The sequence below is a fragment of the Myxine glutinosa genome, chromosome 14 (assembly GCF_964187855.1).
Source record: "Myxine glutinosa chromosome 14, kmMyxGlut1.1, whole genome shotgun sequence".
Lineage (NCBI taxonomy): Eukaryota > Metazoa > Chordata > Myxini > Myxiniformes > Myxinidae > Myxine > Myxine glutinosa.
The window spans coordinates 29,893,549-29,920,551 of NC_136274.1; the positions used below are offsets into that span (position 1 = coordinate 29,893,549).

Here is a 27,003-nt window from a genome sequence, read left to right on the forward strand (position 1 = left end):
TAACCTTCTGTGGAACGTTTTGAGTTCCCAGCAGGTATCGTAAGGTAGGTCGGAGGTTTCAGAAATTTCTCAATGCAATTATGATTTTCAAATGCGATCGACACGCACTTGCTCCCGAATCTGGAAGTGAACAGATGATGACGGTTCGCTGGTTTGATATCTCAATACAATTGTGATTTAACATTCTATTTTGATATATTGATACTATAGTATTAATTTGTGATTGGAATGATGAATGATTGTTTGGAATGAAAATACGGAGAACGTGCTGTCAATGGCTGACGTTCGACTGAAGGTGGCACAGGAATGTGGAATTTATTGGTTCATGGTTTGCCATTCGCCGTTTTTTTACCCAAGTCATTCACGAACTGGATGTCCATGCCTGAAGTCAAATAATTTAATACTTTGTTTGTTACAAAAAAAATTGTAATTTGAAAGAAAAATACATTTGTCTACACTTTCATCCCATTCACTGCTGCAAAGAAATGTGATGAGAAAAATCTGTTTTCCTACAGCTAAATATGGGCAGGATAATTATCTACAACCACACTGCATGCGGTTGTGGACCATGTTACTACCACCAGAGAGACATATGATGCACACCTGTGGGATGCTGCGAGGATCGGACTCAGCATTCTTTGTAAGTTTTTCTTTGTAAGTGAGTTGTCACTTACATCCTGTTCCAACCTGTTCTTACTCTTCTCATTGCAGGAAAGAAAGTGTTGCATTGCAATACTAATCGTGATGCACAGCAGTATTATATAATCTTTGGAATATGGAATGCTAATAAAGTGAAAGAACATATACTTAGTGATAACTCCTTGAGTAATCTGCATTATGAATTATAGAAATTATGTGCTGTGCTTAGATATACTTAAAGGAATAAAGCTTACATTGATAATCTGTGCAAAGATGATATACAATATTACTTTAAAGAAACCATGAAACCGCTTTTCCAGATGGAATGGAATGCCTGGATTCTTTGTCCTAAAATGCTTATCTTTATGGATTATGCTGAGATGTAAACCAGATGATTTTCTGCGCCTGCTTGTCTGAATCCCTGACCTCTTGTTCGAGCCCTCTTCGCTCAAGCCAGATACCCCAAACAACAACATGCATTTTAAGGCCATTTTTCCTGCTAGAGCGGGGGTTAGCCTTGCGGTCCCCATGACAATCTTCTCCATTTTGCCCTATTTTCTGCATCTCTCCTTGTTAACCCCCTTGCCCGCATTTCTTCTTCCACCATCTTTAGCCAATTCTTTCTCGGTCTTCCCCATCCTCTACTTCCTTCTACATTCATTTCCATCACTCTTCTCAACCAGTCACTTTCATCCTTCCTCAACACATGACCAAACCATCTCAACCTGTTTCTCTTCACAGCATCAATCACAGGCTCTATTCCCATCATCTTTCGTAATTCATCATTTGTCTTCCTCTCTCTCAACGATACTCCACACATCCACCGAACCATTCGCATTTCACCCTTTGTTGCTGCTCTACGTTCATTACCCATGTCTCGCTCCCATAAATCATAACACTTCTCACACATGCAGCATATACCTTTCCCTTCAGCTTCAACGACACTCCCCTCCTCATCAGCACGCCACTCAGTTCCCGAAACTTCTTCCATGCACATCTCACTCCAGCAACCGTTGACGAGTCTGATCCACCTTCTCCATTCAGCATGTCTCCGAGGTAGAAAAATGTTTTCACACCTTCCAGCTTCACGCCGTCTCCAAGATCCAACTCAACATTTCCTCCATCTGCAGTTCCCTCTGTGCACACCTTACATTTGAATGTAGCTGCCACACTGGTTAATGACCCTCTCAGACCACTACATTTTTGATGAACCCACTCACTGCACACAGCACACGGCCACTTCCCAGTTCTTTCCACCTCACCACATGCTTTACCACTTGCCATCACCTTCGTCTTTCTGATATTCACCTTCAGACCTTTTGTCTTCATACATTCCTTCCACTTGTTCATCTTTTCCTTCAGTCCATCCATACTTTCCGCAATCAACACCAGATCATCTGCATACAACAACTCCCACGGTAAACCCTCCTTTACGTTCTGAGCCAGCACCTCCATCACAGCTACAAATAGTAGTGGACTTCGTACCGACCCCTGATGCACTCCCACCTTCACCTCAAACTCACCACTGTTCCCGTCCTTCGTCCTTACAGCTGTGCGTGCTCTTTTGTACATTGCCATCACTACTCCATGATCAACCATTCCTCCACTCCTAACTTCCTCAATGCCCATGTCACTACTTCGCGTGGAACCCCATCAAATGCTTTCTCCAGATCAACAAACCCAAGAAACAACTTCTTCCTCTTCTCCATGTACTTCTCCTGCAACTGCCTTACAAAAAAAAGCGCGTCTGTCGTTCCTCTTCCTGGCATAAATCCAAACTGCATTTCGTCGATCTTCACTTTCTTCCTTATCCTCCTCTCCAACACCCTTTCCAATACCTTCATTCCATGCTCCAATAACTTTATCGCTCGATACGAACCACAGTCCAGAGGGTCACCTTTCCCCTTGTATAGAGGGACGAGGGTACTCAGTTCCCAATCCACTGGAATGCGGCCTTCTTTCACCACCAGATTACAGATCTCTGTCATTCTCTTCACACCCCAACTTCCTGCTGCCTTCAACATATCTCCCACAACTCCCGTCGGCCCTCCCGCTTTTCTACTCTTCATTGCTTTTAGTGCCCAAAGCACAGAAGAATTTATTTTGTCTCAACAAAACACTATAAAAGACAAGATGCAGACCGAATCGGGCAGAAGACCTGCTCGATATGTCGTCTGGAGTCATGTTTGAGTACGCCAGCATAGTACTGTTCAACTGTGTTGTAATCCTTATTATATTTGAGTGAGGCTTCTCCATTTAATTAAATGTGACATTGTACTTGAGATGTGGACATTCTATTGGTGTACATCCAACCACGACATAGGCGAGCCTGGATCACGTTTGGTGGGCGGCAAGCCTGGATCACGTTGGGTGGGCGGCGACCCTGGATCACGTTGGGTGGGCGGTGAGCCTGGATCATGGTGGTTGGATGTGAGCCTGGATTATGATTTCACCAGGACAAAGTTTCACAAATACTAGAGTGCCAAAATCATTACTTTTCACAAGTTGTGTTGTATTGTTACAATCGAAGTCCAACAGCTGTCAAAGGTAGCCATTTGATCACAAATTAAATCTACTGACCACAGATTAGATATGTAGGAGGCAAAGTGATAAGTCATAGTCAGAAAGTGGGGAGTTTGTTGTAATGCAGGGTTCTCACCTCACATGATCAAATTAAGTTAATCATTTAGTAAACACAAGGATCTTTAATTGCACTGCAACCAAGGGATTGCAAACTTAAAGGCAATGAAGAGCCATAACTTAGAGTTTATAAAGTTGAAGGAGTAGATTAAACATCCGATTCAAAATTGGTTTCACATCAACCAACTGCCTTCACATCTATGATATGTGACATGACCACAACACTCGTCCACTCCCCTCGGCCAGCTCTCCCAACTTACTGATATCCCTCTTCACCGCGGTCTACCTCTTTTCCTCTGACCTTGTTGAAAAGGAAGAACATGAAACCATAAATTATTACATTATTCATTGAAACACTTCAGATTGTTTGTTTGTTTTTAGCTTATTTGTATGAGATGGCTGAGGTGTAAAACTGGCAAGAATAAATCAGGAAATTGTTACCCTTTACTTCATAAGACCTCGGGCAAGTGCTACACCAACCACCGACGAAAGTGACAGTAGCGGTGGACGAGGCAGCTTGCCTGGTTCGTCAAACAGCACGTGCAGTAATGCAAGTAAAAACGGACTAAAAGGACCAAGCAAAGGGTTTGATTTCAGATGGTCACTCAGTCCTGCCAGGTAAGACCCAGGGTACGCGCCATGAAGCCGTACACGTCTGCAGCCTCACTCAGCACTTTAGCCGTGGGTTTCCCGGCACCGTGCCCTGCCTTGGTGTCGACGCGTAAAAGCAGCGGGCGTCCGTTCGCACTATGGCCGTACTCATTGGCCACGTGCTGTAGTTCTGCAATGAATTTGTACGAGTGCAGTGGAACAACACGGTCGTCGTGGTCTGCAGTTAGCAGGAGGACTGCAGGGTATGTTGCATCGGCATTCACAGTGTGCAGCGGAGAGTGCCTGATGGAAATCGCTTACTGTTACCGGCAATTGAACACAAACAATCTCTGTCCAATACCTCACCAAACAATGTATAAATATATTATCAAACACCATGATGCTATTAATGGGGTCACGGGTTGGTCACGGGTTGCTCTCAGACGCCACAATCACACAATTTGATCTTCTCTGTATCCATTAGCTCGGTGTGGTCAGCAGATCGATATCACCCAATATCACTTACTTCACTAGCCAGGGGAAATGATCCGGGTCTTCGGAGCAGCCAAACTCGGTGGTCCAAGCATGGCCGATAGTGAAACGATGGAACTTGAGCAGGTCAAAGACACCGACCTCAGCGACGGCGCAACCAAATAGATCCGGCCGGCGGTTGATGCAAGCTCCTGCATGAAATCGACATGAGGAGGGATGGAGAGACCCTCATTATCTTCAATTAAAACTTCCTACCCTCATTGAATTCCCCCAAGTCCATCTCTCCAATTTAATATAACCAGGTATGCTGCATCCTGCACCATGTACGGCCAAATGTAATTTCGTACCCACGAGAAGTCCTCCATTGGAAGCTCCATTTATGGCGAGGCGTTGTGGCTGTGTGTACCCGCTCTCCACGAGGTATTGTGCAGCACAGATGAAATCGGCAAACACATTGTTCTTCTTCTCTTTCATTCCCTCTGCAACGCACATCAAACATCCACACGCATCGCCATGCCAATGGCCACCGACAAAGTGGCATGCACTTAGACACTTGTGCCAAGCACCCAACTTTATGTCATCCACCTCTCAATTATAGATGAGGAAAATTACAAAATTGAACTGCAAAGCCATCCAACTATTCATAAGCTATGTGTTGTCGCTTATTGGAATCCAATCAATGAATGGCCTTCGAGCTAGTGGAGCCACGAATTTGCACGCTAACATCCAACGCATGTATTACTAAAATGGTGCTCGCGAGGACCTCACCAACCAAACCTCCAACATTGTAGACCACACGAGTTAAAACTCACCAAATCAGATCGCTAACACTGCCGGAAATCGAGAGGCATTGGAACAAATCCCGGAATGCGCGAGGCCTGCTCGAGGACTCACCACGGTGCCACGTTTCCCCGTACTCGCCCCCTCCACGGATGTTTGCCACGGCCAGAATCCCACCGAGGTGTCGCACAAAGATCAGGTGTGAAACGCTGCCCGGGTACAGCAACAAAGATGAGAAGCGCTAGGCCATTTTGCACTCTAAATGAGAAAAGTGACAAGGCCCCGGTGGAAGAGGGTTGGGGCAAACCTATAGCTCGGCGTGATGGAGATGTTGAACCCTCCATAGCCATAAAGCAGCACCGGAGAAGAACCGTCCAACTCGATGCCCTTCTTGTGTACAAGAAACATGGGGATCTTTGTGCCGTCTTCACTGGGGTAAAAAACCTGAGGCATGGCCATAAACATAGATGCAGATCCCAGAACTCATCAGTGCACAACATTGAACACAACAACATGCAGATCCCACTCTGACAATACACCACTCCCTCTGCCTCTTCAAAACCCCCTTCATCCCCATATGCATATAGAGTGCAGCTCAGCTGATGCAGGCCATTATTAAACACGTCAATGGGATCTTCCGGTGTAATAAACCACAATCAGCACTGCCTACGTCAGGAACAACGAGGCCAGATACACTCCTACAAACATTTTGAACTACATCTGCAAGGGAATCTCAGTGAACTAAACAGGCCATTCCAAAATGCCTCAATCACAATTAGTGTGGAAAAAAAAAATCTACATTTGTAACTCAATCGATCGGTGGCCAAACGTGCTTTTGAAGTGATACCAGTCGTTATCACATCTCGCTTCTCGTCTCGTTCTGACAAACTGGCACGTTCTGAAACCACTGGAAGCAATCGTTGAAAGCAGTTTTGTGGTCGATGTTCCTGGTTTTACATTTCCTCGGTTTGCTATAAAGCACTTAAATTAATTATTACAGTACTGTTACATGGAAAGTGGAAGCTGGGGGTGGTGGTTGGAGGGGATCCACAGCAATTACAAATATGTTCAGAATAGTATGGAACATGTGCTCGAGTAGGTTAGATTTACACCTGAATAAGGGACACATCAGGGGTAAGTCATGCATAATATGAGCACCGAGCAGGCAGTGACCATTCATCACCAAGCAGCATAGGGTAAGGACACAGACCCGGTTGCATAAAACTCCCTTATCCTCAAGGAAAGATTCACCTTGAGGTACACTGACTCCATAGCCAACGATTTCCTTAAGTGCTGTTGCATAAACAACCCATTAAGAAATCCTAAAGTGATTCTGTGTAAAATTCATTCGATTCACATTCACCATTTTATTACCTCCGCGACCAAAGGTGGGCAGAGGTTAGGGCTGGTTGCCGAAAGCATTCTTAAGGAAACATTTGAGGATTTCCATAAATTTCCCCTTAAGGACATCATTAAGTTGAAGATGGTTGCATATACGAACATTCCTTAAGTTTTCCCTTAAAACCTTCGTTAAACACAAACCTTTGAGGTTCCAAAAAGCACACTTCACAAGAAGAGAACGATTTATCACAGCGCGACGCCAGAGACTGATAGGACAATACTTCCCCAATTTTCACTCTCTCATGGCGTCCAGAATATTTTGCTTATTGTTTCGCACTAGTGTCTCACTTTTATAATTCTACACTTTCGCCTTTTTCGGGAAGTTTCCAAATACTTTCTGCATGCATTAACACATTTGCAATAAAATGCTCAATGAGAATCAAATGAATTTCATCCAAAACACGTGTTCCTCATGCAACATATAACAAGCGTCATTTAAAATCACATGTTCATTACGTGTTATTGCTTTAGGACACCACTTCCTAGCTTTATCTGATTGGTTGCCTGGCATAGCAACGACTCTAAGTATTTCCTTAACTTCAAATAAATCATTAGCTAAGAGTAAAAAAAATGTACTTCAAAGTAAATCTTTCGTTAACACATAAAACGAGTCAGGTCACAATCATGGTCGAGCCATGTATGCAAATGAGTTTAAACTGAATGTTCAATTTTCATCCAATTGACCTGAAATTTAAATTTACCAATTGAGCTTTTGTCATAAAATTTTCAACAAAGCTTTATTATTAGAATATTGAGAAGACAAATCAATAATTTGGGTGAAAGGTTAAAAGGACAAAGGTCAGCATTAGATAAAATCGCCAATTTTCATCTGATTGACCTGAAATTTTAAGAATTTGCATATTGTGTCACAGAATTGGTTCACCAATCAAAAGCTAGAAGCTGATTTTTTTTTAGCTCTAAAGCTCAAAGGTCAAGGGTGCATACAATTATCAATTTTCAAAGATCAAGGCTGCACCAACTGACAACTGGGTTGATTAAAATGACTTCCAAAAATTTGCAAAAGTACTTTAAGGACGACCAAAAGGGTCTCTTCCACTTCCGACAAAACAGCGGTTGTACGAGTTTGTTTTTTGTTTAGGGGGAAGGGGGGAGGGAAGAGGGACTCTCAGTGCTTCATTACCGAGAGCCCCTTCATCCAAAACCGTCACAGCCTCAGTTTTTCATCATGGAGTAAGTTTTGATGCTCGTCGACCTCCAACCCTCCCCTTTCTGCCACTCCTGTGCGAAGTACTCATCTGCCCATTTCCCTTTGACCACAGTCTGCGAAAATGCTGCTCTTTCTCGTTTAGTTCCACCATGAGCCTCAATTTTTGTTCCAAGACCTATTATATATGTATACCTGTATCGAGCCATCACCGTCTATTTGAAACAAATAATAAATCATTGGCGATACCGATTTGTATATCTGACATACCAAGGGATATCCTCTGTGCACGAGATACACACCACACATTCAGAAGGCAAAATGGTGATTGTACCTGCACCGTGTCGTAGTCTGTGGGTTCAAAACCTTTCACCATGATGGTGCGAAACACGCTTGGCTCGTAACTCTCTTTAGTCAGGTCGCAGTGGTAGATTATTCCTGTGGTGATAATTTATCGTCACAATGTAATCTGTGATCAAACAAGGGTCACGGTGACATCAACGGTTGTTTCCTCAGTCTCTTCAGGCAAAAACCTGTCGGTTCGGTGGATGTAAAGCAACCATCACATGACCCACAAGCAAAGCATCACTATCACTGCACCTGGAATGAGAAAGGAGGTGAACTGGAAGAAGATCTCCTTGTCTTTTTTACGCCCACTGAAGCCCACGACAGAACCAACGTCCAGTGGGAAGGTGGTGAGTTGGGCGCCTGTTGCCAAGTCGTACATTTGCAAAACGTTCTTCACGTGGCTGAGCCAGCACACCGGCATGAGCGACCCATTCACGCAGGTCGCCCAGTCTACAAAAAACACATGGGAGAGTACCATATGTTAGCAAAGAGTAAGCGAGTTCATGAGGAATTGCCAGCAAACGTGGACGATGGTGGTGATTGGTAGTGAGGATAATGTATGCACCCAACACGTCGCATTCGTGCTGCGACACGAGCGTGCGCCAGGACGAGGGCTCGGCATCAGTCAGGTCGATGGTAATGAGACGGTACCGAGGGGCATCACAGTTAGTGCTGCAAACACACATCAAGAAGATTCATTAATTCTAAAAGAGCACGAACACACTGGTTGACCCACTGGTACCTTTATATAAAAAGTCAACTCTCAAATGAAAGTCAGTTAAAAAGAAACATCCATGAAGATTACACGCAGGAGACCAGGCCGCAAAAGGACATCATCCCACGAGACCGTCACAGGGAAAGACTTCGACAAACAAACTTGATGTCCAAACGGGGTTGCCAAGTGTCCAAGAAGCATGTACATCAAATCAAAGCTCATAGTAGAGATTTACATAAACCACAAGCAGGACAGATGCGAGTAGACAACAGTGGCCTTTAATGCAAATTACAAAAACAGTAGATAGTGGAAAAATACAGGGCAATTTTTTTTAAAATTAAAAACTCCTAAATAATTCCCATACACTAAAACGATATCTTTTAGGAACCTAATATCTTGCGTAAATGTAGCCTAATGTTACAGAAAAATGTATCATGATCCTGAGAGTTATGAGGTATCACGTGACCTGGCAGTGATGCTTAACGGTTTTCACTCGGTCACACCATGGCGCTCACTGTGGAAGAAAGTGTGCTTCTCGTCGAACATTACATCAAGAATGCATCCTTTAGGAATTGTCAAATTGCATTTTTAAGTCGCTTTGTTGGTCGTACGAAACCTTCAAAAATCAGTGATATGGAAACTGGTGAAGTAGTTCAGAGAAACAGGGTGCGGGAAAGTTAAAAAGCACATGCGCCAGCCAAGTGTTGTTACACCATAGATTCATAGAAAATGGATGAAGTGTAGGAAAGAAGAGAAGCTAGCCCGAAGACATCTCTGAGATGTTTAGCACAACAAACTCACTGTTCATATTCCAGTGCAAGGAAAGTGGTCAAGATACTCAAACTTTATCCCTACAAAAACCATGTAGTGCATCAGTTACTGAAGCCAGATAAAGAGAAATGTATAGCAAACTGTGAGTGGCTCCAAAGGATGGTGAGAGAACACATGAAAGACACATGAAAGCCCACAGAATCTTGTTTCTCACAGTCTGAGAGTCCTTTAGGTGCTTTTTTGCAAACTCCAAGCGGGCTTTCATGTGTCTTTCACTGAGGAGAGGCTTCCGTCTGGCCACTCTGCCATAAAGCCCAGATCGGTGGAGGGTTGCAGTGATGGTTGTCCTTCTGGAAGTTTCTCCCATCTCCACACAGGATCTCTGGAGCTCAGCCAGAGTGGCCATCGGGTTCTTGGTCACCTCTCTTACCAAGGCCCTTCTCCCCCGATTGCTCAGTTTGGCCGGGCGGCCAGCTCTAGGAAGAGTCCTGGTTGTTCCAAACTTCTTCCATTCAAGAATTATGGAGGCCACTGTGCTCTTGGGAACCTTCAATGCAGCAGAGCTTTTTTTGTAGGCTTCCCCAGATCTGTGCCTCGACACAATCCTGTCTCTGAGCTCTGCAGGCAGTTCCTTCGACCTCATGGCTTGGTTTTTGCTCTGATATGCATTGTCAGCTGTGAGACCTTATATAGACAGGTGTGTGCCTTTCCAAATCATGTCCATTCAATTGAATTTACCACAGATTGACTCCAATCAAGGTGTAGAAACATCTCAAAGATGATCAAGAGAAATGGGAGGCACCTGAGCTAAATTTCAAGTGTCATAGAAAAGGGTCTGAATACTTATGTAAATGTGATATTTCAGTTTTTTCTTTTTAATAAATTTGCAAAAATTTCTAAAATCCTGTTTTCTCTTTGTCATTATGGGGTATTGAGTGTAGATTGATAAGGGAAAAAATGAATTTAAACGATTTCAGCATAAGGCTGCAGCATAACAAAATGTGAAAAAGTGAAGGGGTCTGAATACTTTCAGAATGCACTGTATAATACATGGGATTTCAACGTGGGTTCCAGGCATCGATTCGTATTGGAATGGCAAAATAGGAAAAGTTCGACGAATACCGGAATGTAAAGAGCGTCCCCTCATTAGTGATGTACTCGTACTCAGCCTCAAAATTGTCGATAAGTTTCACCCAGGGGAGTTCACCTGTTGGACACGCGTGATAATCAAGAGATCACTCACCAATAGCAAGATCAGCACAGGAGCCCAAATACATTTAACTGGTACATATCTGGAACAACAATTGTGTTTAGAACATGATACAAAGGACACAAAGCTATTACGACGCGACACCGAAGACTGCATGAGCGACGAAGAAGTTTACAACTCTGGATGTAGTATATCCTGCTCAAATGGTGACCATCAGGGACAGCACGATGAGGTAGTGCCTTTTGTACCTCTGGTTGGTAGAATAATTACGTACATGGGAAAAGGGAATGCGGCCCACACTCACATGGCAAAGCTGGTCAGCCTAAGATCTTAAAACTAAGAAATGCATGGAGAAGAAGACAGAAAAACAAAATCATGGCTCGAAGGAACCTAAATAACGGCAATAATATGAGTCTTCAGAATACACATCCTCTAACAAACTCGATCATGCCCCATCGTCCTCTCCTCCTGCACCCCAGTTACTGTGCCTTCAGAAAGTAGTCACACCCCTTGACTTTTTCACATTTTGTTGTGTTACAGCCTGAATTTAAAATGGATTAAACTTTTTTCATGCTGTTTTACACATAACACCCCATAACGTCATAGGGAAATTCTTTTTTTAGAAATTGTTACAAAATAATTGAAAATGAAAAGCTGAAATGTCTTGAGTCAATAAGTATTCAACCCCTTTGCTATGCCACTCCAAATTGAGCTCAGGTGCATCCAATTTCCTTTGATCATCCTCGATATGTCTCTACAACTTGATTAGAGTCCACCTGTGGCTAATTCAATTGACTGGACAGGATTTAGAAATTACACCTTTCTTTCGAAGGTCCCACATTTGACAGTGCATGTCAGAGCCAAAACTCTCCCATGGAATCCAAGGAACTGCCCGTAGAACTCCGAGATAGAATTGTGAGGAGGCATAGATCTAGGGAAGGGGAAATTTTTTTATTTCTCGAGTGTTGAAAGTTCCCAAGAGCACAGTGAGCTCCATCATTAGGAAATGGAAACAATATGGAACAACCCAAACTCATCCTAGACCTGGCCGTCTGACATAGGAGAACCTGCTGGAAGGCCAACAGTCTCTGCAGCACTTCATAAGTCTAGGCTTTTGTGGGAGAGTGGGCAGACGAAAGCTACCCGTGAAAAAAGGCACATGACAGCATACCTAGAATTTGCAAAAGGCACGTGAAAGACTGAGAGCATGGAGGCAAAATATTCTGGGGTCTAACAAAAATTGAACTCTTTGGCCTGAATGCAAAGCGCTACGTCTGGCGGAAACCGAGCACAGCTCATCACCCATCTAACATCATCCCTACCATGAAGCATGGTGGTGGCAGTATCATGCTATGGGGATGTTTTTCAGCGGCTGGGACTGGGAGACTTGTAAGGATAGAGGGAACAATGAATGGAGCCAAACATAGGAAAATCCTCGAGGAGGACCCGCTGCAGAGCGCAAAAGACCTTGGACTGCGGCGAAGATTTACGTTCCAACAGGACAATTGCCCCAAGCATCGAGCCAAACAAACACTGGAATGGCTTCAGAACAAGAATGTGAAAGTCCTTGAGTGGCCCAGCCAAAGCCCAGACTTGAATCCCATCGAGAATCTGTGGAAAGACTTGAAAGATTGCTGTTCACCAACTCCCTCCCCCCCCCACCCTCCCCCCCCCTTCTACCCATTTCATCTAATCTGACAGAGCTTGAGCAAATCTGCAAGGAAGAATGGGAGAAACTCCCCAAATCCAGATGTGCAAACCTGATACAGACATACCCAAGAAGACTCGAAGCTGTAGCCGTTGTCAAAAGCGCTTCTACAAAGTATTGACTTAGGGGGTTGAATACGTATGTGAATTAGATATATTTCTGCATTTCATTTTTAATTATTTTGTTGTAATTTCTAAAAATAAAATTCCACTTTGACATAATGTGGTATTAAGTGTAGATCAGTGACTAAAAATTTCAATTGAATCCATTTTAAATTTAGGCTGTAACACAACAAAATGTGAAAAAGTCAAGGGGTGTGAATACTTTCTGAAGGCACTGTATATTCCAAAGGTATCTTTTAAACATAAACAAGTTCCTGATGGTTTCAGGTGAGCACATACCTGAGATTCCATCAGGCAATGTTTCGAGGTCACAGTACCACAAACGATTGACCGGCTCACAGCCTTCATGGATGGACAGGACGACATACCGACCGTCTGCAGTCACCTGAGGACAGGGACGCCAACAATAACCGGTTTCCTCAACGGACTTGTTTTCATGGAATTGGCCACAAAGGGAAGCCAGACATGCATTGTATCATATGTAGTGGGATAACATAAATGGCCGATCATGTTGGAATCGATTAATGTAGAAAGCAGTGGACTCATGGCAAACTCTATGTCGATTTTAGATCGTACAAGGCAATGAGGAAGCACTAAGATGCCTTGTACTCTGGACACAGGATGACCGGGTGTGTCGGGCCTTTCCTTCAATCAAAAGTTGGGAAAGTAGTGAGAAGTCACTTATTTTCACTTCTGATTGGCTGACAATGCTCAGCACAGTGAGTCAGCCACCGCAGAGTAAATGGGCTACAAAAGGCCATTCAGCCCATCTATACATATACGTCACAACATCCTAGTAGCACCATGTGATATACTAGATGCATAGATGCAGCATTTGGTGGTGGGGGAAGCGTGCTCACATCAAAGACTGAAATAAACAATGTAGGGAATACGTTATTTTAAAAAAACAGTTTAAGCACAGAGTTTGAAAGTACCAGTGCAACCGTGTTACATACATCGTGTTTTTTTAAATGACATACAATGTGGATAAATATGGTAATAAAGAATTAGGAGTAAATAAATAAGTAAATTTCCTCTCCTCCCTCCAGGTCTTTAAAACAGCTGTTCACCACCATCTCTTATCTTCCCCCATCCATAACCTTGATCTTTTCTACCCCCCACTAATTCACCCCAGATCCACCTTGTTTGAAATTCCAACTTATTTCCTGGAAATCCTGGCAGTGTCCATATGTTTATACCTCTCCCACCCCCCCCCCCCCCTTCACATGCCTCCCCCCCTTCACATGCCTCCCCCCTTCACATGCCTCCCCCCCAAAGCCCTCTCCTTCAATCAAAAGTTGGGAAAGTAGTGAGAAGTCACTTATTTTCACTTCTGATTGGCTGACAATGCTCAGCACAGTGAGTCAGCACTGATCTCCCACAGATCTCTCGATGTCTCCATGTCTCTCGGTCCCTGCTCTCAAATGTTGTGTTTGTGTCCTTCCCCCTCTCTCCCCATCTTGTCTACCACTCCCGATGTTATTTGTTTTATGTGTCTGTTTGTCTTTCTGTGTGATTAATTTTCGCTCTTTCACGAGCCTCGATCTTGTATACAAAAAAAAAAAAAAAAAAAAAAATGGAGGACAAGACAGAGGGCAGGTCCGTCGGGAAAATCAGCACCTCGGCACTGCCCATCCACTTTGGGTGATCAGGAAACTGTGCACAAAGCACATCGTCGGCCTGCTCGGTCGCCAGCACATGGTAATACAGCTTCTGGTGCAAGTATACGTCCGTGTCCGTGCCTGCAAAGTGAAAGTGGCGATTACGTCATGGAGCGTTTAGCTCGGGGCTCATTTCAGGCGAATCGCCGGGGCAAGCGTGTGCAGCACCTGTCAAATGAAACATGTCATTTTTCAGATTTCCTTTGCCAAGGACAACATGAATGGTTTGTTACCTCCGCCACCAAAGGTGGACGGAGGTTATGTTTTCACCCCTGTCCGTTTGTTACTTGGCAAAAAAACATTTTTTTGACAAGTATGTTGATCACTCTGGTTTGTGTGTTTGTGTGTGTGTTTGTCTGTCCGCTCACTTATACTTGCCTACAGGTCACAATTTTAAACCGATCTTCATGAAGCTTCACCAAATAGTAGAGTTCGTGGTCCGACAAAATCCTATATATTTGAGGTCAAAAGGTCAAAAGGTCAACATAGGCCAAAAGGTCAACCACTTTTTCAAAATATATTAAATCCTCAATTTTCATCCGATTGACTTCAAATTTGAATAGGATTTACACCTGGTTGGCCATATCACTCAATGGTGAAGAATCACTTTTAAAAATTCTACTAGCCGGATCCGGATCTTCACCAAAATTGAATAGATTCTTCCTCGTCACAAACACAGCCTGTCCAACAGGTTTTGTCCAAATCCAACCATAACTTTTTGAGATATCCTGCTATGTATCGTTTTTATCCCCATCTCCCATTGGTAAAGAATCACTTCAAAAATTTTATAATTCTCATATCCGAATCCATACTCAGATCTTCACCAAAGTCGAATTGAATCGTCCTTGTCAGACACCAAACCGGTCCACCAAGTTTCGTCCAAATCTGTCCACAACTTTTTGAGATATCCCGTTATGTATCGTTTTTTGGCCCTATCTCCCATGGTGAGGAACACTAAAAATTCTTGTAGCCGGATCCGAATCCGGATCTTCACCAAAATCGAATCATTTCGTCCTTGTCACATACGCTACATTTCTGCCAAATGTCGTCCGAATCAGTCCACAACTTTTTGAGATATTTTGTTCACAAACGGACAGACAGACAGGGGTGAAAACATAACCTCCATCCACCTTTGGTGGCGGAGGTAACAACTGTCCTGCCGCACAACAATCGAACAGGACACAAGCCGAGACGTGCAGGCTCACCATCGCAGGACTGTGCAGGTGGCGGGTAACGGTTGTAGAACATCCCGTGTCCATCGTGCGTCCAAGACATGCAGCTGAACTTGACGTGGTTGAGGCGGTCAGGCAGGATGAGAGCACTGGCAGGGGTATCCTCCTTGCCAGGAACGACCTGCAGGAAGCAGATCTGCACCCAATCGGAACCACTGGCACTCAGACCATATGCTAGGGAGGCTCCATCCTCAGAAAAGGACGTCCCTGAAGAATAAACAGAAAGTAATGACCACAAAAGGCCAGCGGATACGTTCCATTACACCGCCTTTGATGGAAAAGCATTTCTCCTCACCACGCAGCGCCACAGTGCCATCCTCGGAGAACGTGTTCGGATCCAGGAAAATGGAAGGTTGGTCAGAGAGGCTTTCTTGCACATACATCACACTCTGGTTCTGCAAGCCAGTGTTGTGGAAATGGAAATACCTGTGGCGTTGGGCATGGATGGAACAGAAACGTAGCAGTACTTTAGTAGTTGTACCACTACTTCAACAGCCCTAATTAATTCCACCTTTCTGTGGAGTCAGCTTGGGTTTTTCAAGAACTGTGAAAAATTTCCACCAAGTCTTTCACGAACCGATTGGTCAAGCTTAATGTTCAATTGGAGCCGATTTGGGTGACAATTTGTAATTTGTTCAGGGTGCGGCGATAACTCATTGACTTCACAAAAGGATCTTGAATGTGCACCAAGCACAGTACTACCACCAAGTACACCTAGCTCAACGTCCACTGGAGGCAAGGCACACCTTGTGATGAAACGATGTGCCTACGAATCACCAATCCGAGCGTTTATGATCAGGTCAGGATTCAAACCCAGATTATATAGCAGAGGTAAGTATGTGACCTCTGCACCATGCTGTTGGATAAGTCAAAATAACCAACAGGCTATAAACAACAAACACGTCACAAGAACGCACAACCTACCTGGGCCCTCTGTGGAACGGACATCCGTACTTGGGGAAGTCAAAGAGCTCCGTCATACGGTGACGAAAAGGCTCGCGCACAGGGCAGGCCTCAAGGAACGGCAGGGTCACACTGTTCTGTGCCTCCACAAATGCCTGAAACGGATTAGACATTAATAGGTATTCGACACAAAGAAAATCGGAGTGCAAGAGTTCCTCAGTAAAATAGTTTGATGTGAACAATAATTGGTCCCAAATAAATAAATATGAATTAATTTATTAATTGATGAAATAAATAAACAAGGTAAAGTTAATAGCACAAGTTCCCTTCCAAGGAACCTTGATGCAGGAGGAGGCCATTAGGCCAGTAAAGGCCTGCGCTATTATACCAACCTATGGTTGTTTGTCCATGTTCTATCCTTTTAAAATGGCAAGCGTCAAGCAAGGAAGCAGCACGTACCATTTTCAAAGTGTTTGGTATGTATCGGCCTCGGTTCAAACGGCCGACCTCCCAAACTCAGAGCAGACGCTCCAATCATTACATTACATCAATGTTATGCTCATGGGAGGGAATGGAGTGGAAAATCTCATCATAAGTCTCAGGGGCTTAAAGAGCAGATTTCAGGAAATCTCATCAAACATTCAAGTGTAAGGTGGGCAGAGGGAGCTGCAGATGGCGGAAATGTTGAGTTGGATCTTGGAGACGGCGTGAAGCTGGAAGGTGTGAAAACATTTTGCTACCTCGGAGACATGCTGAATGGAGAAGGTGGATCAGACTCGGCAACGGTTGCCAGAGTGAGATGTGCATGGAAGAAGTTTCGGGAACTGAGTGGCGTGCTGATGATGAGGGGAGTGTCGTTGAAGCTGAAGGGAAAGGTGTATGCTGCATGTGTGAGAAGTGTTGTGATTTATGGGAGCGAGACATGGGTAATGAACGTAGAGCAGCAACGAAGGCTGGCAAGGGTGGAAATGCGAATGGTTCGGTGGATGTGCGGAGTATCGTTGAGAGAGAGGAAGACAAATGATGAATTGCGAAAGATGATGGGAATAGAGCCTGTGATTGATGCTGTGAAGAGGAACAGGTTGAGATGGTTTGGTCATGTGTTGAGGAAGGATGAAAGTGACTGGTTGAGAAGAGTGATGGAAATGAATGTAGAAGGAAGTAGAGGACGGGGAAGACCGAGAAAGACTTGGCTAAAGATGGTGGAAGAAGAAATGCGGGCAAGGGGATTAACAAGGAGAGATGCAGAAAATAGGGCAAAATGGAGAAGATTGTCATGGGGACCGCAAGGCTAACCCCCGCTCTAGCAGGGAAAATGGCCTTAAATGTCTGTTGTTGTTGTTGTTGTCAACAAACATGAACTCTCCGCACATCTCTAACCGAACACTCACTCGAGTGTGTATAGATTCAAGTGGCAGGTTCATGGGAGTACAACCCTGTGGGAATGGCTGGCGACATCCTTGGGGTGTGAACCCCTCAGCAGCATATCTCATCAGGTGGACAACAGGGGGCGTCTCGCCACCTTGCTCCCTCAGACTTAAACTAATGATTTAGTGCCGTTGGCTGTGACTTGTCAGAGTGGATACAGGAACTTGTAAGTCTCAGAGTGTCCCTGATGACTTAACACCTTCAAAGCCGTTGGAATAATCTGCGTGACCACTCAGGGCAGAGACCAAGGTATCAGGCAAAGCCCATTGTGAGTGAGCCACGGGTTATTTATCAACAATGTTCCTCGTTAATGGCGAATGATGGAAATGATGAAATTTTTAAAACGATAAACATTCCCGAGTTAAACGGAACCATGTCACACATATGGAACCAAACAGAGAACGTTGATGATCACGAGAGGAAATATACGAGCGTGAAACAACATAACTGAACCCAAGTACTAATTAGATAATTTATTTATGAGTTAGTGCAAAAATCCTTAGGTTATAACACTTTTATCAAACTAATGATAGCAATCCAAAAGAAACAAACAAAAAGGCACAAAACAGGACCTTGGTGTGCTCACTCATGGGGTTTTCAAGCCAGGCATAAGGGTCCGAAACCTTGTTTCCATGGTAATCATTCATCTGTTTGGGGAGACACCATCATGTTGAGATAAAGACCGTGCAAATGGTGCTTGGTTAGCGAAAACTCTCAACAAGTTTAAGGACATCTAATCGTCATTTCTAGAACCTGCCATAGGCTACTTCATTCGTTTGCATGACTGTCAGACACATGTGGGAGGGGATTGCCCATTCCAGGTGCTCAGCAAGCCCACAAGAGCCAATTAAACCACTTGTTGGGGTCAGTTAACCCATAAGGGGACCATACTGCGGAAGGGTGTCATGGCAGGTGGAAGGAGGATAGGAGTTGGATCGATCCTCATTAGATCAACAAAATTCCCAAAAAACCAAGGGCACTATTTATGGCCTTAGAACCCAAACAGCTGGAACTCAAAGTTTACTTTTTCAAATCGTTTGGTCTTGTGTTGGTCAAAAACTGCATGGAATCACATTGTGGTGTATGAGGACCCATGGGATTAAATTGGTGTGGTGTTAACTTATTATACAATCATTCTTCTGTAGGGTGGGGGTTGTTTATTATTATTATCAATTGTGGTTTCGTAAGGATGAAAGAACAGAAACGGAGAGGGTGGTCAGATCAGGAGAGGATCAGATCACAAGAGGGTGGGCAGGAGGTCAGATCAGGAGAGAGTGGCGAGGAGGTCAGATCAGGAGAGAGTGGGGAGGAGGTCAGATCAGGAGAGGGTGGGGGGAGGGAGGAGGTCAGATCAGGGGAGGGAGGAGGTCAGATCAGGAGAGGGTGGGGTGGACGTCAGATCAGGAGAGTGGGGAGGAGGTCAGATCAGGAGAGAGTGGGGACGAGGTCAGATCAGGAGAGAGTGGGGACGAGGTCAGATCAGGAGAGAGTGGGGAGGAGGTCAGATCAGGAGAGGGTGGGGAGGGCATCAGATAAAGAGTGGGGTTGTGGGTCAGATCAGGAATGGGGGAAGGGGTCAGATGGGGAGAGGGTGGGGAGGGGGTCAGATCAAGAGTGGGGGAATGGATCACATGGAATGGGGGGAATGGGTCAGATCGGGAGTAGGGGAGGGAGTCCGATTGGGCAAGGGTGGAGGGGTGTCAGTTTGGGATAGCGTCAAATCGGGAGAGGAGGTCAAATCGGGAGAGGTCAGATGGGGAGAGGTCAGATCGGGCGAGGAGGTCAGATCGGGTGAGGAGGTCAGATCGGGCGAGGAGGTCAGATGGGGTGAGGAGGTCAGATGGGGCGAGGAGGTCAGATGGGGTGAGGAGGTCAGATGGGCGAGGAGGTCAGATGGGGCGAGGACGAGGAGGTCAGATGGGGAGAGAAGGTCAGATCGGGAGAAGAGGTTAGATGGGGAGAGAGTGGTCAGATAGGGAGTGGGTGGAGGGGTCAGATCGGGGGTGGGTGGAGAGGTCAGATCAGGGGTGGGTGGAGGGGTCAGATCGGGAGTGGGTGGAGGGGTCAGATCGGGAGTGGGTGGAGGGGTCAGATCGGGAGTGGGTGGAGGGGTCAGATCGGGAGTGGGTGGAGGGGTCAGATCGGGAGTGGGTGGAGTGGTCAGATCGGGAGTGGGTGGAGGGGTCAGATCGGGAGTGGGTGGAGGGGTCAGATCGGGGGCGGGTGGAGGGGTCAGATCGGGAGCGGGTGGAGGGGTCAGATCGGGAGCGGGTGGAGGTGTCAGATCGGGAGCGGGTGGAGGGGTCAGATCGGGAGCGGGTGGAGGGGTCAGATCGGGAGCGGGTGGAGGGGTCAGATCGGGAGCGGGTGGAGGGGTCAGATCGGGAGTGTGTGGAAGGGTCAGATCGGGAGAGGGTGGAGGGGTCAGATTGGGAGTGGGTGGAGGGGTCAGATCGGGGGTGGGTGGAGGGGTCAGATCGGGGGTGAGTGGAGGGGTCAGATCGGGGGTGAGTGGAGGGGGCAGATCGGGAGCGGGTGGAGGGGTCAGATCGGGAGCGGGTGGAGGGGTCAGATCGGGAGCGGGTGGAGGGGTCAGATCGGGAGCGGGTGGAGGGGTCAGATCGGGAGTGGGTGGAGGGGTCAGATCGGGAGTGTGTGGAAGGGTCAGATCGGAAGAGGGTGGAGGGGTCAGATCGGGAGTGGGTGGAGGGGTCAGATCGGGGGTGGGTGGAGGGGTCAGATCGGGAGTGAGTGGAGGGGTCAGATCGGGGGTGAGTGGAGGGGGCAGATCGGGGGTGGGCGGAGGGGGCAGATCGGGGGTGGGCGGAGGGGGCAGATCGGGGGTGGGCGGAGGGGTCAGATCGGGGGTGGGTGGAGGGGTCAGATCGGGGGTGGGCGGAGGGGTCAGATCGGGGGTGAGCGGAGGGGTCAGATCGGGGGTGAGTGGAGGGGTCAGATCGGGGGTGGGTGGAGGGGTCAGATCGGGGGTGGGTGGAGGGGTCAGATCGGGGGTGGGTGGAGGGGTCAGATCGGGGGTGGGTGGAGGGGTCAGATCGGGGGTGGGTGTAGGGGTCAGATCGGGGGTGGGTGTAGGGGTCAGATCGGGGGTGGGTGTAGGGGTCAGATCGGGGGTGGGTGTAGGGGTCAGATCGGGGGTGGGTGGAGGGGTCAGATCGGGGGTGGGTGGAGGGGTCAGATCGGGGGTGGGTGGAGGGGTCAGATCGGGGGTGGGTGGAGTGGTCAGATCGGGGGTGGGTGGAGGGGTCAGATCGGGGTTGGGTGGAGGGGTCAGATCGGGGGTGGGTGGAGGGGTTCATATCGGGGTAGGGTGGAGGGGTTCACATCGGGGTAGGGTGGAGGGGTTCACATCGGGGGTGGGTGGAGGGGTTCACATCGGGGGTGGGTAGATCGGGAGAGAGCAGAGGGTCGATAACGAGATAAAAGGAATATCAAACTCGGGATTACGAGTGGAGCAAACTGTGAGAAACCCGCATTGAACGACCTAAATCCTAAGGCTAAAGTGATGGATTCCCATTCATACCTATGGTTCCATCACTATTGCGCACATTATCCGCACGGCAGTTCCTTACACGTACCTGGCTGTCATCACGGAATACTTCAGGGTAGTGACACTCCATACCAGCGGCTAACACTAACAGAACCCAATTAATACACAGTCCCTTTAACTGCGCGGACTCCTCCTCGAATGCTCCTTCCTCGTACAATCTGCGATACACATTCAAAACACCCTTTGTTAAATCCCTCCTCGCTCCACCTGAAAGAAGCACACGTGGTTTACCTCAGGCCTCAAAACCCGCTATTGGTCGAGACTCGAGAGGAAATCCGAAGTCCCACCTACTTCCGACACGTAGGTTCCGGAATGATATTAAACTAACGATGTAGTTTGTCATCACGTTATTTACTTACAATTTGTTCTACAGAAACAAAAGCGTTTTATTTAAACCACCATTTCGTGGGAGAATAATCGGGCCTGTATTCTGGCCTCAACAGTTATTCAACATACCAGCAGTGTGCGCATGCGCAATGACGGCTTTTCTTCCTCAACGTGATGCGTCCAGTCCACAGGAGGAACTACGGCGGCTCATACGAATCATCTTGGAGCAAACAACGACCTCCGCCAGGGCGAACAGGTTACGGTTTCGTATCCACTGATTAGTCCAGTCAATATACAACAAGACCCACCACTAATTGCAACAGAAATGAAACCACATGTATCTGTCTAAGATACCGGTAAGTCAACCTTATAACATACCAAAAGTCTTGTCAAGTCTTTGGAGTGGAACATGGTGAATTTCGTGGATGAAAGTTGTCCATTTCAACTCATTTTCCATTAAATTGCCGAATTTTAAGACAGGCATAACTCGGCCAATTTTCAAGATAAACCAACAAAATCCAACACCTTTCCCTAGGTTTTCAGGGGCGATCTTTCATATGGAAGTACTAAAAGTAGTGTTGGATGATGATTCCTTATGCCATATATGGGGGTACCCATACCCCAAACCCGTTGCTTCACAACTCAGAATTACAAATGTGCATAACTTTTCAACCATTCATCATTCATCATACCCCCAAAAACTTGGTGTCTTTACCAATGTTTCTGGAGTCAACCTTTCATTTGGAAACATTTTAAAATACTTTAAGAGTCTTCTAATGCCTGCATTCAGGGTACCCCTCCACCCCCCCCCCCGCCCCCCCCGAACTTTGACCAGCATCCCAGAATTACAATATGGCATAGCTTCTCATTATTTCATCATAATCCACCCAACCTAGTGTTTTTACCAATGATTTTGGCATCAGTCCTTTCAAGGGAAACCGTATGAAGGTCCTAAAGTGGCCATGAGTAGCATTTTGGGGGGTAACTGAAAGTACACTAACCACTAGTCAACACTAAAGCTCATCGAACCTCAGAGAAGTACTGCTCGAAAAGTCACATTTCACTGCCACTGTCCTCGTTATCATCCAAGTCATTAGTCGACATGTTTTGACAAATGCCTCTGCATCCAGAACAAGCAGACGAACATTTCAGTCCCTGTCGGCGGCACCCACACCATAATGTCCCACAGCCAGTATTGCAGGTGCATCTCACAAGCTCCAGAAGTGATTGAGGGGCAATGCCAAAGTCCGAGTTCACTGGTTTCAATCTTCCTTCAGGAAGCTTCCAACCCCAATCTTCAGCCTGCAAAGCATTCCCCTGCCACTGTTGGACCTGATGGAACACTCTGAGGCTGTGGTACTTCGTTGCTGCAGACGTTGGTGGCAACATGTTGGGGTGGATGGCCTTTTTTCTGGTGGTGACTAGCTCCTGGAAGCAGTGATATTTCATGGTATCAAGGTGGTCAGTCTGCTTCCCTTTCTGCACGATGGTCATGGCCTTCTCACCAGCTGCAATGACCTGGTCCGTCGAAGACTTCACACTTCTAAATACTTCAGCTTGTTCACGGAATGTCTCATTCTCTTTTACAAGTTTCAATCCGGCTGCTTTCCCGATCCCAAATAACCTGGATGTAGTATCACACCCAAGGAAGGCATGTACGAAAAGGATATTCCAACAGATGTGCTCCCCAAGTTTGTTCCTTATCGAATGAACTCCCATATACCTGAGGGCTGCTCCTTTCTTTGGTTCGGGTCTGAAGTAGATATTATGCTTGTTTTCATCAGCAAGATGAATCATGAGAACGACTTCTGGGACGTCAGACATCGAAAGACTAGTTGGGAAAATGTCCTTGGGTTGGACAACTAACTTGATGTCACTCTTGACAAGATTAGCTGCAGCTTCAATCAATCTCAACTCCTCAGTCTCTGGGTCACTATCCTTGGGCTGTTGATAAAAGTCTCTTAGAATAGCTGAGGCTGAGCGTCTTAATGTCACTATATTTTGAGTACCGTTTATTTCTGTCACTATTATTTTGTCTCCAAAATGACCAAGAAGTTTCTCTTTCATGTGCGTGAAACCACACGGCTCCAGATTGGAACCTTCCAGGAACTCGTTCATTTTTTGAACGAGATCAGTAATTGTCATCTGCTCCTCATCATTCTCTTCTAGGAATACAGTGACCTTTTGAAAAGCCTCTGCCCCCACCGAGTCCTTCGGCCGCCCCACTCTCTGTCTTTTTGAGGAATTATCATAATCATTCAACTGAGGTGTATTCTTACCCGTTATGAACTTCACACGACATGCTTGGTGATGCACAGCTTCGGCTGCGTGAAGATCTTGGGCAAACATAACTCTGCCTTTTACTTTTTCTGACCATTCATCACCTCGCTCATCACAAGCTTTTAGTATCGCAGTGTCACATTCTAAAGTCCTAACAGGAATTAATTCAAATTGTTTCTTCTTTCCGTGGTATTTATCAGTTGTTCCACAAAACAAGCAATTGTCCTTGTATGAGAATGATTCCTTCGAACGGAGAGTACGGACAGTTACACATGATGCAGGTTTCCGTTTGAAACTTTGTATTGCAGTCGGATTACAGTATGCTTTTCTGCATTCTTTATGAACAACATCACCGGCTCTCACAACGATGTTGGATTCCCGTTCTAGACTTGCTTTAGGAATGCCTTCGCAGCCTTTTGTACCCAGTGTGACTGTTGGTCCATCAGCGAACGGATTGCTACAGAATACACAGGTCTCCATGTTTGCACTGCAAGAAAAAATGGGGGCACATCAGCAAAGGTAAAACATCGATTTGAAAAAACAACACAATATCAAGCTTCATGTTCAACTCATTCTTTCCTGTCCACCAATTGCACATAGAGTGAATTATTCTGGGAAATTGTTCGTGGTACTTTCTATTTTCAATTCTTATATCCACATGTTAATTCAGCATGAATGAACCTCAGTTAAAATAATGAATGCTCCCTGCCACTGATTCTTGAAACGAAGAAGGGCTTCAAGGACACTTTTCATTCCTGACTATTTTATATAAGAAAACAATCATAAAAGGTGTGTGTTTATCATTCTTAGAGACCCTTACCTTGTGTAGATTGCCTACATCGTAATTGCATTCTTGCTAGTCGGTGAAATTGTTGAAAATTAGACAATCTTTATCTTTTCTAATTAGTTGATCACTTCAAAGGAAGGTGCTGCCATCTATTAATAAGGCATCCTGGGGAGCATCAAGTTTGTCTCACTTCATCTAAAATTGAAACCTAATACTTTGGACAGGGCCATGGAGGGGTCAGGCATTGTCAGGGGTAGGGTACCCCCCAAATATGGCAGAAGGAATTCCTACATCACTTTAAAAACATCTCCCTGTGGAAAGCAGACCCTGAAAACATAGGTATAGGCACCAGAAGTATGTTGATTGCCTCACCACAGAGAGCAATAGCTATTTTTGTACTTCGCTTTTTTCATACATCGTGATTACATGATCTTATCTTCACACGTAGAAAAATACTATTCCACTCCAAAGACTTTACAAGACTTTTGATATATCATTTGGGGTACCAAACTAAACAAATTCCAACACGTTTCGTTTCTGTTGCAATTAGTGGTGGGTTTTGTGAAAACTTAGCTAACTTGACTGGACTAGATGGGTCGGATCTGGATTCGGACCGGAACCAAACTCTAATCGGCTTCTTCTTCTCGTGTTTGGCCCTATCTTTCAATGGTGAAGTATCACTTTAAAAATTCTCGTATCCAGATTCAAAATCTAATCAATTCTTCCTTGCCACATGCTGTAAAGTCCTTACGAGATTGATGGCATCGCAAATCGAGGGATTAAGAGACACAAAGCAAGTGTCCAAAACAGCGGTTTATTCCCGGAAGTGACGACACAGGAAAAAAACACTCGGGGCGCCCAACAGGTGGCGCAGCCCGGAAAAGGATATGACATCACAGTAGATGTCACACGTCATCACAGATGACGTCTGCACAATATGATGTGACATCATGTCTGCACAATACAATTCCCTCCTTAAAAATCAAGGCGTGTCGGGACATTTGCGGATCGAACAACTAACAGCAACCGGTGGTTCGGTAATGACACCGCTCGCAGTGGCTGAAACATTCTCGACTGGAAGGCCATTGGTCTGGGACGTTTCTGGTAAAGGTTCTACAGGTGCGGGTATGAAGGGCGATAAAGGCATTCTCTCGGATGGTTGAACAGGTAGCGGTACAAATACAGGTGGTTCTGCTGGTTTGGTATGACGCAACCTGAGTTGATCAAGGTGCTTCCGCTGTAGTCTACCATCAGACAGTTTGACTAGGAAAATCTGACTACCAAGACTCTTGATAATTACCCCCAGACAACCACTTTTTACCAAGGCCAGGATTGAGAACAATCCAGACAACCACTTCTCACCAAGGCCGGCATTGAGAACAACCCAGACAACCACTTCTCACCAAGGCCGGAATTGAGAACAGCCCAGACGACCACTTCTCACCAAGGCCGGCATTGAGAACAAACACAGGATCATTTACATTAATTTCATGATTCACAGACGTACGGTCGTGATAATGCTTCTGCTGGAATTTCTTCAATTCTACACTGGCCACCGTATCTGGATGCACAAGTGACAACCATGTCTTTAACTCGTGGCCTATTAACATTGATGCAGGAGAACGACCAGTAGTATGATGCGGGCATGTGCCAAAACTCAATAGGACTCGGGCCAAGCGAGTTTGTACGGTCCCTTCCGTAACACGCTTTAGTCTACTCTTCATGACCTGAAAGACCCTCTCAGACTGGCCTATGCTGGCAGGCTTGTATGGAGCAGAGGTATAATGCTTGATGCCATTTTGCTTGCAAACCTCAGGAAATCTTATAAGATGAACCGTTGTCCAATACAATGCAATCAGGTATACCATGAATGGCGAACACACTGCGTAGGCTTCGATTGTAATGACCGAACCTGTAGAGGGTACAACAACAACCTCAATCCACTTTGAGTGGGCATCAACAATGACAAGGAACAACTTGCCTAAGAAGGGTCCAGCATGATCAATGTGTAACCTCGACCAAGGTTTAACTGGTCATGACCACATTTCAAGTGGTGCTTCCGGCGGTGACTTAGCATTAACTTGACATGTGTGACAATGACGTACGCAGGTTTCTATGTCATCATCTAACTTTGGCCACCACACGTGAGCTCTGGCTATAGTTTTCATAATGACCATCCCAGGGTGAGCATCATGTATTTCTGACAATACAGTCTCAAGTACTTTAGGTGGGATG

The 27,003-nt window shown here is 45.8% G+C and overlaps 2 protein-coding genes across 15 annotated transcripts in view; one reads left to right on the forward strand and one right to left on the reverse strand.

Moving 5' to 3' along the window:
• Window positions 1-3,130: 3,130 nt before the first annotated feature.
• PREP (prolyl endopeptidase) lies at window positions 3,131-21,874 on the reverse strand. 9 transcript variants are annotated; one of them, XM_068135426.2, is made up of 17 exons: window positions 21,831-21,874; window positions 21,403-21,532; window positions 18,379-18,453; window positions 16,400-16,533; window positions 15,771-15,901; window positions 15,449-15,682; window positions 14,203-14,324; window positions 12,862-12,967; window positions 10,665-10,749; window positions 8,622-8,728; window positions 8,309-8,506; window positions 8,043-8,146; window positions 5,450-5,586; window positions 5,257-5,351; window positions 4,710-4,841; window positions 4,397-4,553; window positions 3,131-4,173 (listed from the first exon to the last, which is right to left on the reverse strand). In XM_068135426.2, the coding sequence occupies exons 2-17, from the start codon at window positions 21,442-21,444 to the stop codon at window positions 3,885-3,887; spliced, it is 2,148 nt and encodes a 715-aa protein (XP_067991527.1). In that variant the 5' UTR covers window positions 21,445-21,532; window positions 21,831-21,874; the 3' UTR covers window positions 3,131-3,884. The 9 variants fall into 9 exon arrangements, with proteins under 9 accessions (XP_067991527.1, XP_078624216.1, XP_078624215.1 ...); XM_078768090.1 differs by having other exon boundaries at window positions 21,734-21,841; XM_078768089.1 differs by having other exon boundaries at window positions 21,606-21,837.
• Window positions 21,853-27,003, forward strand: part of POPDC1 (popeye domain cAMP effector 1) — a 36,397-nt gene continuing 31,246 nt past the window's right edge. Inside the window, exon 1 of one of the 6 annotated variants that reach the window (XM_078768093.1) lies at window positions 21,853-22,057. In XM_078768093.1, the coding sequence (XP_078624219.1) occupies window positions 22,037-22,057 (21 nt within the window). In that variant the 5' untranslated portion in view covers window positions 21,853-22,036. The remainder of the gene's footprint in view (window positions 22,058-27,003) is intronic. The other 5 variants (XM_078768095.1, XM_078768097.1, XM_078768096.1 and 2 more) reach the window with 5 other exon arrangements.

What these genes read in the sequence shown, in the direction of transcription:
- PREP (XM_078768088.1), bottom strand. Translation starts at nt 21,717, where the DNA reads ATGACAAACTACATCGTTAGTTTAATATCATTCCGGAACCTACGTGTC. An exon ending in ATTGCCTGATGGAATCTCAG is followed by an intron (nt 10,750 to 12,861) that starts GTATGTGCTCAC and finishes CGTGTCCAACAG; the next exon opens with GTGAACTCCCCTGGGTGAAA. An exon ending in TCCATCACGCCGAGCTATAG is followed by an intron (nt 5,352 to 5,449) that starts GTTTGCCCCAAC and finishes GTACCCGGGCAG; the next exon opens with CGTTTCACACCTGATCTTTG.